The sequence below is a fragment of the Sparus aurata genome, chromosome 1, assembly GCF_900880675.1.
Source record: "Sparus aurata chromosome 1, fSpaAur1.1, whole genome shotgun sequence".
NCBI lineage: Eukaryota > Metazoa > Chordata > Actinopteri > Spariformes > Sparidae > Sparus > Sparus aurata.
Genome location: NC_044187.1, coordinates 34,387,947 through 34,407,233, shown reverse-complemented (window position 1 = coordinate 34,407,233; position 19,287 = coordinate 34,387,947). Strand labels below are relative to the sequence as shown.

Sequence of the window (19,287 nt, the reverse complement as noted above, 5' to 3'; positions counted from 1 at the left end):
GGCATGTTAAAGTGAAATCAAAACCGGGAGATTTCTCTCAAATTTGCTTCTAAAACTGGCTTGTCAATCTCAAATTCTGGTCTGGGTACCTACGCGTATACAACCAACGCTTTATCGGTTCATGTCACAGTATTTTCTTTTCCAACTTGATATTATTGAAAAGCAATCATAGGTTTAAAGAACTTGACAGCCCGCAATTTGTTGACCAAAGGCAAAAAAAACTATTATTTTTGCACAGCTGTAGCAACAAACTTAATCGAAACTCAAACACTGATTTTGAGAAATTCTGTCCCATAAATATCCTCTCAATTAATTGCCTCAAGTCATTAGCATTACACTTTGAATTATACTGGTGGATGAGGTTTTTAGTCAACAGAACATAAATTATAAAAAGAGCTCTTGTGCTCAAAATAGACAGTTCAGCTCTGTTCTATCAGCGTTGGCACTGAAATCAACACAGGTAATTTCTTTAGTGTGGTATTGATAACAGGGTTATTGATAATATGGTTACTGATGACATGGGTGTTGACGTGATACTAGTTCATGACTGAACATTGAACAAAGAAAAAACAAATGATGGACTTCAGGAAATATGCATTTATTCCAGATGGTACCAACAGGTGCACACTATCTAACAAACACACAGTATATTACAAAAGCTTCTGAGATAAAAGCATGTGCTAGCATAGTGTAACACAAAAACTGTACACTGTACAAAGTTCAGATCACATGAGTTCGAAGAGGGGCACTGGCTTTCAAGAAAGTAACAGTAACAGACATCACAGGCCTTTTGGATTAATCTGAAATATATATATATTTTGTGTGTGTGTGTGTGTGTGTGTGTGTGCGCATGGAGCCATGTAGCTCCCTGTTTGCACTCATGACAGACTCCCACTACACCATCCAGCCTTAACGCATGAGTACATACACACCTGCCTCAGTACATTAAAGAGACAGATCAAGGAGAGGATGGCATACTCTCAGCTAGCTTTCTAGTATCATTGTCTATCAGTATGATAAATGAGTTGACTTCATCTCTTCATGAAGTTGTCCAGGGAGGCTGGTGTCCTCTGAATGGAGTGGATATTCCTCTTCACCCGGTCCTCTAACGAAGAGCTGGAAGCACTCTCCAGCTTCATGTTACTACAAGAAGAAAAGGTGAATGTTAATGGAGCTCGACATTAACGATGCAAGAAGGGTTAAAAATGCAGACTCAACAAAAGGACATCATTGGTGCATTAAAAACAGAGAAGGAGATGTGTCCATAAACTTCACGTGCTCTGATCATCTCCGTGGCCATGTTGTTCTAAAACTTACTGGATGAAGCCAGCGTGGCGGTCATGTTTGGCATTTTGTTCCCGCTGCTTTTCCTGCTCGTCTTGCCTCTTGTACCGCTTCACGTTATTCTCCCTGTCCTCCTCCCTCTGCTTGGCCTGGTCCATCATCTCCCGCCTCTTTCGTTCTAGCTCTTCTGCAGATAACTTCCTACATCAGACAGAAAAATCCATTTAGTGTGGGAGGTGATTGAGACAATGCTCTGAAAGACAGATTAACCATTTAAAGAACGTGTCTGATTACCTCCTCCCAGGTATCACAGTCACAGTAATTACATTTTGTGTTCAACGTTTACAGCTTTATCAAACAAGGACTCTGTACCTTTGTACAGCAACCCAACTGTTTAATGGCAAATATTCAGACATTTTGAATCCATTCGCACAAACGTTAGTGAAAACTATGGCTCAAAGCAGTTATTTACTGCAAAGTATGATAGAGACGACAGAGAAAAGGATATATCATGGCAGCATCATGACAGGAGAGTTTCATATTCACTATTGGAGGAATGGGTTGACCTGTTATTATGGGCACAGAATTGAAAGCTGAATGGTGTATTTCTAAAAGCAAACAAGTAATGATTCTCAAAGAAGTATCTATATTAGAATACTCTCAGTATTTGGACTGGAGCCATCATTTACACTACACTTTCTCGAGCCCCGTGAACTCTTACTTGGACGTGTGGTGCCTGTTTCTGTTGTAGCGCTCTTTCTGTGGGCTGGCAGCTCTAGTCTCAACCTTCCTGTCGTCTCTGTGTGAGGAGGAAGAGTAGGAACTGCTTTCCTTATTGTTCCTGCGTGGCGATCGCGAGCGGCTCCTTTCGCGGCGTCCTGAGTAATTGGAGGGAGCTGAGGACTGGGGATGTCTGCCAGCGGGAAGCTGAGAGGGAAGACATAACTGTTAGACGACTTATCAGCGCTCTAGTCCAGTAAAAGATTAGTAATTGAAAATGTAAAATAGATCACATGTTTGCATGAGCATAAGAACAGTGGTATAATAAAATATCAATTAGCTGCTTACTGACCAGGAGGCCATAGCCTGGAAGATGATGGGAGTGAGACTTGTTGTCTGCTGACGATTCATCTCTGGAATGTGATCTAAAAAAAGAGCAGAGATGATCATTGAAACAGTTAACTTAATTGTACTAATTGAATAATATCTTCTTTATGCAGTGATAGGCTAAATCTATACTATACTATAGATAAAGTCGCCCTTTTTTATCAATATCAGCGACCTGCAGTGCCAGAGAGCCCCCACAGTTAGGCATTTGCATGCGCCACCAGTTTTCTTTTCTGTTTTTTTAAACTTCCTTAACGAACACAGCAATGTTACAACACACCATCAGTTTTAGACGGTTAATTGAGGGGTTCCAAAAATAGGAGCCACACCTAAGTAACTGCTATCATTAATCATTATTTTTACATTTCTGCTTCTATGTTAAATGACATTTAATTGACTGAATGTAGGTCACAGTGACACTGCATGCATGACTAGCAAAATTCTAAATACCTGATAAAAACAATTAAAAAAAATGATTACAGATTAACATTATCAGCATTTGTGGGAGATGCTGAAAGAAAGGCCCGGTTATATTTGGTTCCCAGGGTGTTACAAAGGTTAGCCTGAGATTATTAGTTAGCTAGCTAATTTTACCTTAACTAGAACTGGAATTCAGTTTGGTGCACACCTCTGCCAAGGCTCAAAAGTCTCCTTTAATTCAATCAAACCTAATCCACCATCAAACTCAACATACCTGTATCCCTCTAAATTTAACCATAATTTAAGATGACCAGATCTAGGACCCACATCAAACTACTCAGTCATAGATGCCGGCCACTTAAATACATCTGGTTTATTTAAAATCAAGATCCGTGCATTATTACTGAGAAATGATCAAAAATGTTGACAAACTCAATAAAACGCATAAACATGGGAGAAAATATAACCTCCTTGGTGGAGGCAGTACCAATAAGTTAACCACTGAGTAGGGTTCTAAAAATGTTAACATGAAAACTCAAATTAGCTCACACCTCATTAATTATAACCAACGCAACCGAAAGACAGGGTTAACCCTAAACCTCTCTTGCCATGGCTCTGGCTCTGTTCACTCATTCGAAGTACTTCACACCCAACAATTCCTCTGGTCCTCAGGAATGCACCCGGCAAGTGTGAAGTGAATCGGATGAACGGTTGATGAGAAAATCGAAGAACAGACACACAGAGAGTACTTCCATTTTCAGTTATGCGTCGAGCGCTTTGCTGTGTGAGCGCAACAAAACCACTAGTATGCACGTTCAGATCACTGCTTCAACGATATACCTGTGTTTTTTCTCTTCTTCCTCGCTTGAGCTCGAACTTGAGCTCCTTCTCTTATGTTTCTTCTCCTTTCTCCTCTCTTTGTCTGCCTTCTTCTTTTTATCCTTCTTCTTCTTCTTCTTCTTGTCTTTCTTGTCGAGATTCTGGCGCAGCTGTGAGAGAATCAAACGATGTTTTACCGTAAGTACCATAAATAAAAATACCTTTCTAGCAAACCTGCGTTTGTATTGTGTTAATAAATCAACACTGAAAGACGCTAAGAGGGTCAGTGCACGCGAAATTCGGACAGGAGTAAACTGTTTTTTTTATAGTAAATAATCCAAATCTTTAAAAAGGTATATCAAAAGTAAAAACATCTTAAAATGGTGGACAAACTCAATCCATCAAAGGTGAATACATCAAAACAGACAGTAATCTACCATTTCTTTAATTTTCTTCATCTTCACTGGATTGGTCAAGACTTCCCTCTTCTTTTCTTCCTCACGTTTCCTTCAATAAAAGAAACAAACAAACCATTAATCAAAAGCCGTGACAGTTTTTGCATCTTTTCAGAGCAACTGACAAGAGAAAAGTGGAATCGCTAACCTGATTTCAAACAAGGGGTCTTCCCTGATCTTCGCAGCCAGGTCAAGATTGGAGGCAGGAGTGGTGGGGTTGAAGATGGACCCAGGCAGAAGGCCAGTCTCAGCGGATGGGCCGCTTTCAGGCTCCTCGTATTGGTCGGTGATCTGCTTGTCGATGGGACGTCCCAGAAGATACTCATCTCTGGACACCTGTCCAGCAGGACCCTGGTACATCCAGTCCAGGCGGTCATCCCTTTTTCTGTAATCATAAAAACAGATACAACTAGGTTAGAGAATTCCATTAATTCTTATCCCACAAAACAACTTTCAGAATATCAGAGAACTCACTTAATGGCACCAGTTTCCTCCGCAAATCTTGTCATTTCTTCTCGGGTTCGCTCATCTTTCAGTTCTTTCTGGAGCTCCTCAATCTTTTTGCGTTCAGCCTCATGTTTCTGTTCAGCTTTCCACACACGCTCAATGTTTTTCATAGTCTGTGGATGCCAGCTCTTTTTCAAGTTCTGGCAGAAGACAAGGTAGAAGACACCAAGTTATTTTCTGGATGGCTTGGGGATGCAATTTTTATATGAAGTGGTTTTTAGCAGTGATGGCATGGCAACCAAAAATACTCATGTTGAGGAGAATATAAACATGTAACATCCAAGAAATTATGATGAAATCCCACAGATCTAACAGAAATCAACAACATCATCCGGTACATTAGGAGACGAAAATTGTTTATTATTCATTGTTAAGAAATGTCTCTTACATAATAGTAACGTTACTCTGTGGGTTACATCGCAAACTAACATAAACGTTAAAACATAATAATAAGACCAAAGTTAAAGTGACTATTGATAAACTAAACTGTGAGTCGTAACAATTAAATGTATTAGGTATTATCACATGTTGAAACAGCCGTATAGACTTAATTAACAAATATACAACTTTAAACAGCCATATTCTGAATGGAGTTTGGTCAGAACCGTCTTTGAACATCATAGGAAGAGCCTCTTGTAAATTAAATAACGTTAGGTAATACTTACCAGGTCGCCGCCCCCCATCTTGAAAAATGTGTCGTTTCAGTTCAACAAAAATAAAAATATAGACAAATGCGTCCTTGAAAATATAAAAAGTGTCGAAAGTCGCTATGAAGCTAGCTAGAAAATGGAGCCACCGAGGCTGCCGTGAAATGTATTAGATATACTTCCTGTTTTGTAGAATTCAGTTTCCGGTTCGAGCTCACGGTGCCTTCAGGTCCCCCATGGTGATGGTAAGCTTCTTACATTACAGAATGCCGCCGTGAGTAAGTCAACAATAAAACTCGTCATGACTTTCAACTGGTTTTGGTCGCAGTCGTGAATAAAATCATCGTTATGTCAAGTGTGTGTTTTGGTTGATGTTGATTAGTTTCACAATATGTTTTGTAAAATTAAAAACGTGTTTACCATCCGTTTGTTTAGACAATGAACGCAACGCAGTGTAATACCCTCCCACTGTTTTTAGGGCTTGTGGCCCCTAAAAAACGTTTAATTTAAACAAAATATTAACATATTATGGCTTTGATGTGGCAATAACTTATTCATTATATAACCATAGGGTAGTTTGTCATTCTTAGATTCGGTCCACAAATAGAAATGCAGTCATTATCTACTCACTCCCATGCCAATGGAAAGTAAGGTAGTGTAAGTGTTGTAGTCCACAAAACATTTCAAGAGCATTACAGTTTAACATTGCAGCATTCTCCTAAACAACTGAATTTGATTGGGATTTGAAAAGACATTAGACTATTTACACCCTCGACGCACATCCTATCTTAATAATACGTCCCTATCTACTTCAGTTGTAGACGCCTTGGCAGTCCTGAGGGCTGTGAAAACCAGTGGTTAATGTCAACCTGGAAACACACTTCAACATCTAAACATAACTGCAAATCTAAAAAATCACATTAAACTACAGAAAAGTAAATTTTGTACCATAATTTTAGCTAATTAGCTAACTAACTTCCATCTTCTTCCATCTGGGCCAGTAGTCCATCAGAAATACAAAAAAATTCATTCACTTTTTCAAAAAGCATGAAACTTGCTATAGTTGTACAGTTTGGCGCCCTGAACATTTTTAAGCATTTGGAAGCATTGCAGAAGTGCCATGTGGCGACCATGGCAGCCATTTTGCTTTCCTCCATTACTGAATGATGTGTTTTGCATCATATCTCCTGAACCAAACATGAAAACACAGCAAATGTGATGTGGACCCCCATGTGTTGATGGTCAACGATCACAATGATACTGCATGCAACGTGAAGAATATTATATGAATTGTTCATGAAATCTTTGACACTATGAGAATAAAATGACAATATCTGAGAAGCTGAGTGAGCCTTTGTAATATCATGTCAGTTGCATGAATGTTGTGAATCTTAATCCTTTATAACCCTGTAAAGACAGTTTATGTAAAGAGTAGAACAATATTCAATATATGATGATTATATATCTTTTATTTAGGGGAGTTTTCCTGAGAGCAATACTCTTTTTCAGGAATGCCTTGATCACATTCACATAGTTACACATTCACAGGTGAAAGCTCCCCATTACAACCACAGTCTCATCTGTCGGCCACTAGAGCTGTCAGGGTTGATGGCCTTGCTCAAGGGCACCTCAGAGGTGGAGATATGGGAAGGGGCAAGTGCTGTCCGACCAGGGATTACGCTACCACTGCCCCCAATATGACTGTAGCTACTTGCAGGTGCGTGGTTAAGATGAAAATGAGGCTAGGTAAAACTGGAGACCATCTGTCAGTGGGAACACACCTACTGTGATGTGCGTGGTGCAGTCGAAACAGATGACATGAGAGAAGTGAGTTTGGTAAAACAAGTGAGCTATACCATGTTTAATGTCAAACACTCCTTGTTCTGGTGTGATCCCATCACAAAAATGGTCTCTAGTTTTTTTGTCAAAAAGTTGCAGGATTTGAAAGGATTCTAAACCAATCTGAATTTGGCCCTCTATGTCCAGGACAAGTGTAATCAGGAGTGTTGTTTACTTCAGCTTTCTCACCAAATGTACAATAACTGAGTAAGCCAATCTGTTAGCTCTAGGCTTACATGTGACAAATATGAGAGGTACGTTAAACAACCTTTAATTTGTTCTAAACAACTGTGCTCAAACAATCCACAGGAGCCAGAATCAACAGAAAATAAAAGTTGTTGCTTTCAGCTACTTTGCCCAGATCATATCAAATATTAAATGTATAGTCACTGTATTGTCAGGGTCACTTCTGAAAAAGAAAAAAAACTTCTACACATCATACATGCAGATATGATATTATTAGAACGTCTGCCTAAGGTTCTCAGATACTGTGATTACATGACAGTGTGGCTGGTTATGTTTTCACCTTGGGAGTGTGTGTGTGTTTGTGTGTGTGTGTGTGTGTGTCATCATGGCAAAATCTGGTCCTGGACACCTACTGTTGTGGGAAACAGCCACAGAAGCTGTTTTGAATACTTTGCGATATGTCCGTCTGTCCGTGAACACATTCTGTCAATGTGAAAGAACCATAACTGTGCAAGATGTAGTCATGAAACTTTACTGTTGTGTTGCTGAAATCAAAATGAAGGGTTTTAAGATGGGTGTGGTCTGACCCATGGTTACTGAGAACTCATGAAATAATGTAGTAAAGGTCACTGAGTACACATGGGTCAACATGTTAATAGCAATCATGGCGGGTGTGTTCCTTCGCAAGTTGGTTTCTAGTTTCTTTCTCATAGTGTAACTAGAATTCACCATTGCCTCTTCACCAGAGCAATTTATGATGTAGTAAATAGTATCATTGTAATCCTTGACCATCAAAACACGTGGTAGATATAAACTTTCCTGTGTTATTATGTTAAGCTCAGGAGATTAAAATGGCCGCCAATGTTGCCACGTGGTGTTTTTGTGATGGCTCCATCTCTGAAAATGTTCAGGGCCCAAAACTGTACAACTGTACTACGTTTCATGCTGTTATGTAAATGTTAAAGATTTTTTTTTGCATTACCTCTGGATGAGTACTTCTACTCCTAATAACAATAAAAACAACAACAATAATAATAATAATATTAATAATATTAATAATAATGATAATAATGTCTGCTGTTGTATTCAAGTGAAAATGAAATTGCACAGAGTAATTCATAATCAGCACACCTGACTTAAAATAAAGGTTCAACATGGACATAGAGTATAATTTTTTATTTAATAAAGGACAAAAATAGATTAAATACAAGTTATTACACCACAATACTTAACTTATCAAATGTTTTAGAACTTACTTTATAACAGTCAACTAAAGCATTTACTACAGCGACCAAATTTTAAAAGAAGGTGTCCATCTTGTTCTACTGACCAACGTAAAAGACTATCTAACATAAACAAAAAATAATAATAATAAGGGACAATACACAATAATTGACTAATATTTTAGCAATGTCTTCCATTTCTTAAATTCTATACATAAATACAGCAATCATGAGCCTCCATAAATTGAAAGCTCCCTAATATATATAGAAATCTCAGCCTAATGTCTGTGATGGTTTATACATCCTAATAGTGTTTTAAACTGTAAAGCCACTCACACTGCCTGCTACAGAACTATTGATCACAGAATATTGATTATGAAAGTTAACTATTCAAAATAAGTAACCTAAGAGATTTCAGATGCGTCTGTTGTTCAACTGCATTTTATTGTATTCACTCGACTGCTGACGCAGTGCTTTTCTAAATATTTTAGTATGAATTATAAATATAATTCAGACTTAATGTTTCAAAAAGAGTTTTGTTAAATGATTTGTTAGTGTCAGTGAACATGGAAAAAGTACAGACACACCAAAGGCAGTTAATAAAATGTGTTGAGCGATGAGCCCATCACACATTCTTTGTTGATGATTGGGACTACAGCTTGATCCGACATGCAAATCATAATCAAGCTGATGATATTTTGAATAACTGCATAACCTCGCTAAACCCCACTTATACAGTAGCCGGATGGTATTGGTAGGAGAGGCCTCTGCTTCCACCACTGCCTGAAGCTTTTGAGGCATGAATTTAGTCCTTCCAAGAGTTTTTCCAGTTTAATAAGACTTGGTTTAGTCTTCACCAATTACTGTGTAAATTAACCTGATCAACCCACCAAATGCTCCTCTATGTTCACTAGCTAGTAGCTAATGCTGTCTTTCTGACGTTTGGCGTGTAGCACTCAGCCTACCCTCCATTTATCAGAATGTAATAGCTGGAAACAGCTGTCTGCTAGTGTGAAGGAGAAGACTTAACCACAACAGTTAATGTGGGCCAGTAGAGCTGAAAATATAGATTAGTGCAGCTTTAAATCTTGGGACTACAGAGGCCACTGGAATAAACCACCTTTCTGGAAGCTTTATTCGGCGGCAGTAGCCTGTAGTGTTAACATTGTGGACCTGTGGAGCCATTTTTATGGCCAAATACGTTCACAGTCATCAGCATTTTGCAACAGAAACCAGGATTCATTTGACCAGGCAGCATTCTCCCTCCGAGTCCAGCTTTCATGACCATGAAGCTCGGTTTTTTTCTTTATGTTCTTAGCTACCAGGAGTGGAGGGGATCACAGCCCTTAGCTGTCTCACTGGCATCTTTTTGTTCCATTTGGCAACTTGAATCACATTCCCCTTTCTGAATGGTCCTTCTCAGTTATAAGTGTAGTACTATTTCTGGTATATAGTAGCCTTTGTAGTGCATGAAACTCAATTTTGTATTTGATATTATATCATATCATATCATATTATATTATATTATATTATATTATTTCATATTATATTATATTATACTATATCATATTATAATATATTATATTATCGTTTTAGCATCGCAGCATACTGCAGCTGCATGTCATTATTGTCTGTTTCATTTTCATGTTGTTAATGTACCATTTTCATTAGTTATATAACAACACACACAATGCCATCTGTGTGGCATTAACTCTCAACAATTCAAATGGTAACTGATATTTTTAAAACAAGACAATGCTGCATCATATTCCAGTGTCTTATCACAAGTCGCGCTGTAGGCTCCACACGTTTGGTGACAGTCTGAAACAAATCTAAACATCACCATCTCCTTTCTCCGCTCAAAAGCTTGCTGCCTTTGAAATGGGTAAATTAAGCTGTGCTGGAGATAAACCTTTTTCTCCATCTCTCCCAGTAACACATCTCATTCATTTAATTGTAAACAAGTTAACAAGCCACCTTCAGTTGATCTATTCCCAGTCTCTTGGTCTACTGGTAGTAGTGGCTCTATAGCAGCAATGGAAGTCCAGCAACAAGCCTCAGTGTGGTTGCATCCTTAGCCACCTTTTACTCTTGGTAAACAACGGATATTTCTATACACAGAATCAGTAAAAGTCCAGTAAAAGTTTTTTTTTTTTCTGTGTTTATTAAGATTAGGATTGAGTTGGCCCTAAATTCAAAGGACCACAGACGAACAGTTACTGTTCCGACTGACGTCAGTAAAAGTTTGTCCGAACCTTGTTTTTATTCTCTATTCTATCGTAAAACTATGACACCTCTATGACAGAGAGGGGAACAAATGGTAAACCTTTAACTGCCAAAAATTCTTCTGAAAGTGATGAAATTAGCCGGACTGCCCTGTCACGCTGGAGACTGAGGGGTCTGTCTCACATTTGAGCTTCAGCGGAGGCTCTGCGCCATCAGGCGCCGGCACATTTGAGGAAGACTGAGGAGGTGTCGAAGCATCAAAACCCTTATCCATCCTTCCATCTCCATTTACCCTCTCCTCCCCATGTCCTGGCGGGGACTCGTGTGTGCGCATGTGCTTGGCCAGGTGGTCGTTGCGCATGAACACTCTGGGACACAATGCGCAGCTGAACTTCTTAGCGCCAGTGTGCGTCTGTAGGTGGCGCTGCAGTTCATCAGAGCGTGTGAATCTCTTGCCACAAAAGAGCCAGTTGCAGACAAATGGACGGTCCCCACTGTGCCATCGTAGGTGAGCCTTCAGATGGGAGGTCTTGGCGTAGGCTTTGCCACAGCCAGGGATGTGGCAGTTGTGCATGTGTTTCCTCCTGCTGTCGTCAGTGCTCTGGCCCAGCTGTTCAGCATGGACACAGTTAGGGCAGCGACACACAGCTTGGCCGGCGCCTCTGGAAGAAGAGCGGCGCTGGGGCTTGGGTCGGGCTGAGACAACGTTCTCCTGTGGTTCCTCCAAGGAGAACTGTTCTTGCTGCAGCATTTCGGGGGGCAGTGGCTCCATCTTGAAGCCATCCGTGGGGAAGAGGTGGGATGAGTGTGAAGCTGGAGCGTGTTGAGCTGGAGGCAAGGTGCACAGCTGTGGGTCAGAGCCGTAGGGGCCTAAGGAGGGCTGTAACCCCATGGAGCTCCCTGGACTCACTGAAGGAAGCCCGACACCCTGCCCTGTCTGCAGGTCTATCCAGCTCCCTGGTTGGACATCCCTGTGGAGGTCCCACCAGGAGGGGATGTTCATGTCTTCTGAGCTGCCACCAGGTGGTGCTGTCCGTAACCAGGGCTCGTAAGGGTGGGCCATGTGAGCAGCTGGTGCAGGTGTAAGACTGTTGAGGAGGTCAGCCGCTGTGTTGTTCACTATCTTGCGGGTTAGGCTGCGAATATTACCACATGATGGGATGGTGATGCATTGGAAAAAAAACCTGCAGAAAGAAAGAGCAGAAAAACAATCAAATTTGGTATCACCTCTCACTCAGTTGCATTTTCTCAATGACTTCACTAAACCACATGCTCTGACTTTGAAGTCCTGAGGTCATTCTTTTTTTTTTTTCTGGCTTTGAAGTTACTCAGCTTCTGCTGAACTAAGATCTCTGAACATCAGAAGTACAGACACTCAGGCCTAAATCCTCCTGTCTACAACATTTAAATAACCAACCCCGAGCACACCTCCTTCATTGCCATGGATACTGCAGTTCTCACGCTGCGTGGCCGTGGAGACAGAAGAGAGGGGGAGACAGACGTGTCCAGGCAGAAGCCTGCCACATACATCCGCTGCCAGGTACTTCCCATGGAGGACAGTCAAAGACAAGCGCAAAGAAAACAACATCATCGGCCCAGTGCAGAAGCAGAGGAGGGGGGAGGGACGAGAGTGAAGGGGAGTGTTGACAGGCGAGCAGTTTGGTAAAGGAAGAAGTTCCAGGGAGGTATGGCTTCAGGCCAAAGTCTATTTGTACATCTCTGAGGTTTGTGGAGATGAAACTGGCAGACAGGAGAACCAGTTTTTTCTTTTTTTTTTATAAATCACACATGATTTACAACATCTGCCTTCCAGGCAAGGAGCCCCGTAAAACACACTGGCGGCAGTAAGCGTCAACAGTTGCAGACTGACGGCATTCAGGAGCCTGAGAATGGGAGTCCAACAATAACATGAGAACAATTGCTTTATGTATATAATTATGGGCACACGCTCTGAAAAAGCATCCTTTCATCAACACACTCCTGGTATGTACACTCAACAGTGTCAGTCAGAGGCATGAAGCTTGTTAATGTCGGACAAGACGAGAAGCGAGCAGCCTGCAAACTTGTGCTTGGCTCCAAACATGTCCTAGCTCCAAACAATCTTGTTGACTTCCACCACACCCCCATCCTGGAACATCTACAATTATCTTTACAGCAGGAAACAGTAAAGTAGTCTGTAGCTTTAGAGCTTGGTATCTTGTCTTGAGATCACTTGTGATATCTGACATTGCAAGCTGGACAAGGTCGTCAACAAACAAAAGGTCAGGCTCCAATGAAAGATGTGCGTTTCTGATATGCTGATCCATTAGAGGCAGGCGGGAGCATGCAGCACACAGGTAGGGTCACTCTGAGTGACAGTGGACGATGCCCTCTGTAGATCTCAATTTGTTAAGTCAATATGGCCAAACCAAGAAGATTACACTTCCATTTCAAAGGTTCAGTCAAAGCCACTCAGGGATGCTTTCTAGTCCCAATGAAATCATAAAGCAATTAGTTTGGAATTTCCTAATGAAAGGTCTGGTGTTAAAGGTCAAGCTGATTTATGTCATGTCGGCCTGGAGCCAGAGCTGCTCTGTAATTTTTTGGGAATGCGACTCAGACGCACAGCAAAACGGTCCCCCAAACTCTGCTCTTACTGACATGACCGTAAACAAATGAAGACAGCAGCATCCTCCTCTGTTCGTCAAAAGCGCTGTGAGCACTAAGAGCTCCGAGGAGAAACAGCTGGCATAGGGGGCCCCCTCAGGGTGACAGCAGCCTGGGAGAAGGAGGATGGTACAGAGCAATGACAGAGCTCTGATCATAAAACCTGCCCGACCAAGACCCAGCACAGCCCCTGGTTTACAAGTCTGCCATCGGAAAGAGGCAGAGAGAAGGGGGCGAACTTTTCTCTTTACGATTTTTGAAGTTTTCTTTTCTGATTTGAGATCTTAATAATTAGCCTTTAACAAGTAATTCAGACTGCTAACCAGCTAATCTGAGGGTCCTTACACAGTTTGAAGTCCATTTTACAGGATGATTTACAGGCTCGGTTTACTCGTCATTCTACCCACAAAAAGTCTCTCATTCCAGACCTAGAATAACACATTAACACTGACTGTCCGTAGACTCTCATAACAAACTAGTTTGGGTAAACGGGCATCTACAAGTTTGTTTTAACCTGCTCTGAGAATGAGATGGGTGGAGAAGAACACATCAGTTCAGTAAGGGTCCGGCCAGTTGTCAAAGGAGTGTAACTCGACGAGCTTCAAACACCGATCTGTAAAAATCATATTTTATCTGACCTTTGCTTAGGTGCCCATGTGTAAGGAAGTACCTAACATCAGCATGAAACGTATAACATACAGAAAAAGACACAAAGATCTGGTGTAAAGACCAAAGTCTGGCTACAAACTTGGAAAAAAAAATTAAAAAAAATCGTATGGGCACTAAAGTAAGAGTGAATGACACTGACTGTGAAATACTCCAACTGAACAATCATCAATGTAAAATGTAATTTGCAGTTCTAAGTGAAGGATTAAGTTAGTGACATACAGAGCTCAGGATGAAAGGCTAATCTCAGCTAATCGGTTTCTCTGCGCTTCAACTGTATGATTAAGTGCAGAGATAGTTTAGATAGGATGACAGCGCTACATCCTCTGTTATTTACGAGAATCTGTGTGACACTCATTCATTCACAATTGTGTAAGATGCAGCAAATGTATCTACAATATCAACAGCAGTCCTTGTGACAGTAGCTTTTAACAACAACAGTTTTGTATCCTTCCATCAATTCTGAATGACACTGCGCCACCAGAAAACTGTTTCTTATTTAATGTTCTGAATCAGCTTTATTATGTGACAGTACAGCTGGACATTATGACTGGAAAGCCGGGAGACAATTGGGGGCTGACATGCAGCGAAGGAATCAAACCCCGGCTGCTGCAAAGGACTCAGCGTTTGTACATGGGGCACACGCTCCACTGAGCAAGCCATCAGGGCCCCCCTGTTTACTGAGTTTTAAGGGCCCGCCCTTATCAGCCAAGTGCGCTCACAGCCTGCAGTTTTGTTGAAAATCAATGTCCTGCAAGAGGAATTTTTTTGAACACAATGTTGTTTCAGTATTTCTGTTTTGATGGGCACAAAGATTCAAAATCAAGCACACAGACAGGACTTATTTTAAATGAGATGTACAAAATGTGACACCTGTTCTCCTGGTTTGCATCGAAATGACAATTTACTACAATTACTTAAAAAAATTGTCAAGATACATAAATACAGCGGTGGAAACTACCAAGTTACTAAGTTGTATATATCTGTAATGTATAGCTCGTACTACTTTACTTGGTAACTCCGAGGTAGTTGGTTTCCTGAGTTTTGTAAAAAATGTAAAGTCAAATTTGATTTAATTCACAGTATTGGATCATATTTGTTTTATGACGTTTATTATATCCTTTATAACTACTAAACTTCAGTTCCACTGCGCTCTTCTGTCAAAACTACAAACAAACATAAATATTACCCTTTTGTTTTAAGTTACAATTACAACACAATAGATACTCTTCATTTGGATTGAAGTATTACATAAAATCATTTTCAGCATTATGCATTATTAAGTATATAATGTAGTTTTAAATTAACTTCACTCTGATCAGTTACAACACTGATGTGCCTCTTACATAGTGTCAAAAAAAAATAATAATAATGAACAAATAGTATGATGATATTACACTGACTGTTGGTACTTTCATTTTTGTATATTTTATGTGCATTTTGTTGCTACTAATTTGAATACATGACTTGTATTTTACATAAAATAAAACAAATAATTTGTATTTGTCCTCCAGCACTGAACACGGTAAATTGTATTCAAATGTACTACTTACATTTGAACTGAACAACTGATCACTCACCACAGTTAAGTCATGGCGTTTCTGACTTAAACTCTTCACATACAAAAAAAAATTAATTTAAACTGCAACCAGACATCCAGACTGATGTGCAGAGACATTATTTTATTAAATATTATTGAATCCACTTCAACACCAAATGATGAATCTCCTGAGTGTTGATTCAGTTTGGATTTCTTGTATTTAGTTCAGATGACATACAGTATTTGTCCTTTATTAAACATTGACGTCGTTCATTATTGTCCAGTTTTACAGTTCACAGGGTGCTATGGTACTTTTCCTACTGGCAACATAAACAATTAAAGACATCTACTTGAACTAAATTATATATGTATGTATACCCCTTATGTTTTAGCAGGAAAGAAGCGGAGCAGTACTGACATTAGACCAGAATTTGGAACAAAACAGCATTTATGTACAGATTGGATCCCTCTCCCATAAAGTTTCACACAGAGGTGACTTCCCCTGGTTTCCTAACTGCTCTCTTGTGAAACATTATTAAAGACATACTTATTAAGTATGTCTTTAAGATCTAACATTTACATAAATATCCTGAGTCCATGACACAGTAGACTACAGCCGTTTGAAGCTGTCCCTCCACACCCACCGGTCAGCCTGAAAAATGTATGTCAAATATAAACCACACTTTGATGTTACTATACCTGAAACCTGGACTCTATACTGTATTCTTATATTCTCTACATATTCCTATTTAATCCAGGCTTCTGATTTGTATCTTTCTGAACCATATAAATGCTTTAACTACATTCTCCAAAAATACAGGACAATAATTCAAACTTGTAAAGAATTTTTACAATAGTTTGAGGTCTCATTGCAGGTCTCTGGTCTCTGTTGTGGCAGATTTATGTATCTTTAATTTACGAATATGAGTCAAATGAGTTTCGTGGCGTCTCTTGTACAAAATGTTCAGTTCACTGAGACGTTATTCCTTTTTCTTTAGTCCACTTTGAAAAATAATTAAATCAGACTTTCTCATGTATGACCTTATAGTTCCCCGAATCTAACCTGGCGCCTGTCTGACGTGCTCTCAGTTTAATAAATGGTTGAATTAGTCATTTCTAGAAACGTGAATGAAGACCAAGTCATGTATAACAGGGATAACACAGACAGATACGGTAACGCTTTCAGTAGACGGCAGTGACAGTGAACGAGTTACCTGTGAAGCTGCTGCTGCTGCTGCTGCTGTTATTTTCTTTTTGGATGAAATACACCTGGTTGGAGAAACTCTGTCTCAGCTCAGCTCTGCTCAGTATTCCCTTCGTCGAAAAAAGTGCACAGAAAAATAATATCCTTATCATATTTCATCTGATTCGCCCCATCGCAGACGGTCCAGGTGAGGCAATATCGAATTTGGCGAACAGGTAAGCAGCATTCTCAGGAGTGACTAACTTTATGATAGGTTGTGCGTCTTGAGTCGGTCCAGGCTCCGCCCCCCGCCGCGGTGCAGTCCCCCGCTCTGAGGATGCGCCCTCGACTGGAGCTGAGGAGACGGCTCGCTGTGGGTCAATGGGCCCGTCCGTCACAGGGGCCACACACTCACTGTTTTTTTTTTTTACTTTTTAGAAAGTGTGTTTTGATCTTCCCTAGCAAAAGAAGCTGCTTGTATGTTTCTGAATGAGAGTGTGCCTTCAGAGGCTATAGGCCTACTTAATTGTGGGCTACTACAATAACTTTGAAATGGTTATGAACGGTGTTGGGCAAGTTACTTTCAAAGTGCAATATATTATCTTCATTTTAAAGTGATATATTACATTACAACATTGCTGTCTGCGTAGAGAAATACATTACTAATTATTATTATCCCTTTTTAGTTACTTTCAAAAAAATGCCCAAACAATCTATATAGAACAATTAAATAGCCCATATCTTTTTAAATAAACTACTGGGCTTGGAAACATTCATGAGCAGCCATTAAAAGATCAAAGTCTGATATATTATGAGATAGGAATAAATATTTTTAATTGTAGGCTTAGTAATATCAAACACAATAGACCTATACCTTCTATAATGTAGCCAATAATGAATAAACGCTTCACTTTGGTAGGTAATGCGATTGTAACGCGCTACATGACATAACTGTAGTAATTTTTACTGAAATATTTTTATAAACATGTTATGTTACTCCGTTACCACTAAAAGTATTATGTTACTATAACGCGTTGCTTTTGTAGTGCATCACCCCCAACACAGCTTATGAAACTGTCATTTTAATACTGATGCATCTACAAGACCTACATATGTGTATGAGACCATCAGTGAGGAGATCTACAATTACTGTATTCATTCTTAATGCCTTTTCATGGGGTCAGAATTCTGACTTACGGTTGGTTGAGTCATAAAATTCGAACTATTGTGGAGTGCTGAGGATTAATTGAGGAGTCTCCCAGCCTTACAGTTATTAATCTTATGTAGCCACAAATAGATACATTGCCTCATGGTCATGCAACCTGCAAACAGTCTTGTTAAAGAACAAAGACAAAATACACGACAATTTTTTCTCTCTATTGATTTTAAAATGAATTAACATGCTAGCCAGATCATGATCTTAAGACATGAGCTGTGAAGCTCATACTGCTTTTGTCCACAGGGGGAGCCAGAAGCACCAACAGAATTAAAAAAAGAAAATTCTCTGTAGCAGCTTTAAGTACACGTCTGGTTCCTGTGTCTTGATGTCAGTGGGGTTTTTTGAACACGTTTTCAGATAGATGCCTGAAATAAGGTCATACAAGCTTAAGAAATTTTCACATTTGATCTTGACATGAAATCTGTCAGTGAATACCTTGTACTTGAATTTCAAATTGTTTACATGTCTCATATAGGCAGTTGTTAACAAGTGGTCAAATGAGACCACAGACATCAGGGACATTAAACGTCATCACACTGAACACGGAAACTCATCTACGGACTCGTAATTATATTACAAACTTGTGTTTGCCACAGATTCTGCAATGATCTAAAATCCAATTGAAAAATCTCATAAGCTTTCTGTCTGGCAATGGTAACTTCTGGGTGAGCCAGCAAACGCACCTCATACCTGCAGCGCTCTATACTTCACTGGATTTTATGAAAATGTACTTTTAACTTACTGTAGCTTACAGAAGTTACCATGCTGATGACTATGGTTATTACAGATCAAATATATAACACAACATTTATAGTATAGATTGTTATAGATTAACTTCATCAAACTGCAACATAGATATACAACTTAGCCTAGATAATAAGGGATGATGAATGATTTTATTCTGAAGAACATCTAGTCGATAATACTTTTACTGAAGTAAACTTTTCAATGTAGGACTTTTACTCGTAAGGGGTTATTTATATAGTGTGGTACTTTTATTGAAGTGAATGATCGGAATTCTTCTTTCACCAGGTGAACAAATATGAAATAAACCAACAAAAAAATTCCAGGACGAGAATCTTGAACAGGTCTTTAAACAGAAGCAGGTCTGAGATCATGATACGTAAAAGGCTGAAGCAGAGCTGCTCTGTATCAGCTCGAGGCCTGACCTCTCAAAGGTCCTTTTTTATGTTGTCATAGTGTACAGCTATATAAATGTATAGATTTAGCTGACTGAAAAGAAAATAGTAATTACCTTTTCTGTTTTTAGCATTACAATTATTGAGTTTTAAAAAAGCAGTTTGATCAAGTCTGAAGCTC

At 39.7% G+C, this 19,287-nt stretch overlaps 2 protein-coding genes across 3 annotated transcripts; both read right to left on the bottom strand.

Annotated features, from left to right (window-relative positions):
* Positions 1–577: 577 nt before the first annotated feature.
* Positions 578–5,427, bottom strand: cwc25 (CWC25 spliceosome associated protein). Its single transcript, XM_030413845.1, has 9 exons — positions 5,258–5,427; positions 4,560–4,732; positions 4,234–4,470; positions 4,068–4,137; positions 3,652–3,800; positions 2,357–2,429; positions 2,006–2,211; positions 1,318–1,485; positions 578–1,143 (listed from the first exon to the last, which is right to left on the bottom strand). The coding sequence occupies exons 1-9, from the start codon at positions 5,273–5,275 to the stop codon at positions 1,032–1,034; spliced, it is 1,206 nt and encodes a 401-aa protein (XP_030269705.1). The 5' UTR covers positions 5,276–5,427; the 3' UTR covers positions 578–1,031.
* Positions 5,428–10,547: 5,120 nt separating this feature from the next.
* On the bottom strand, positions 10,548–17,020 carry sp6 (Sp6 transcription factor). Of its 2 annotated transcripts, none has more exons than XM_030394022.1 (2): positions 16,780–17,020; positions 10,548–11,897 (listed from the first exon to the last, which is right to left on the bottom strand). In XM_030394022.1, the coding sequence occupies exon 2, from the start codon at positions 11,774–11,776 to the stop codon at positions 10,850–10,852; it is 927 nt and encodes a 308-aa protein (XP_030249882.1). In that variant the 5' UTR covers positions 11,777–11,897; positions 16,780–17,020; the 3' UTR covers positions 10,548–10,849. The 2 variants fall into 2 exon arrangements, with proteins under 2 accessions (XP_030249882.1, XP_030249968.1); XM_030394108.1 differs by lacking the exon at positions 16,780–17,020 and adding an exon at positions 12,142–12,252.
* Positions 17,021–19,287: the final 2,267 nt, after the last annotated feature.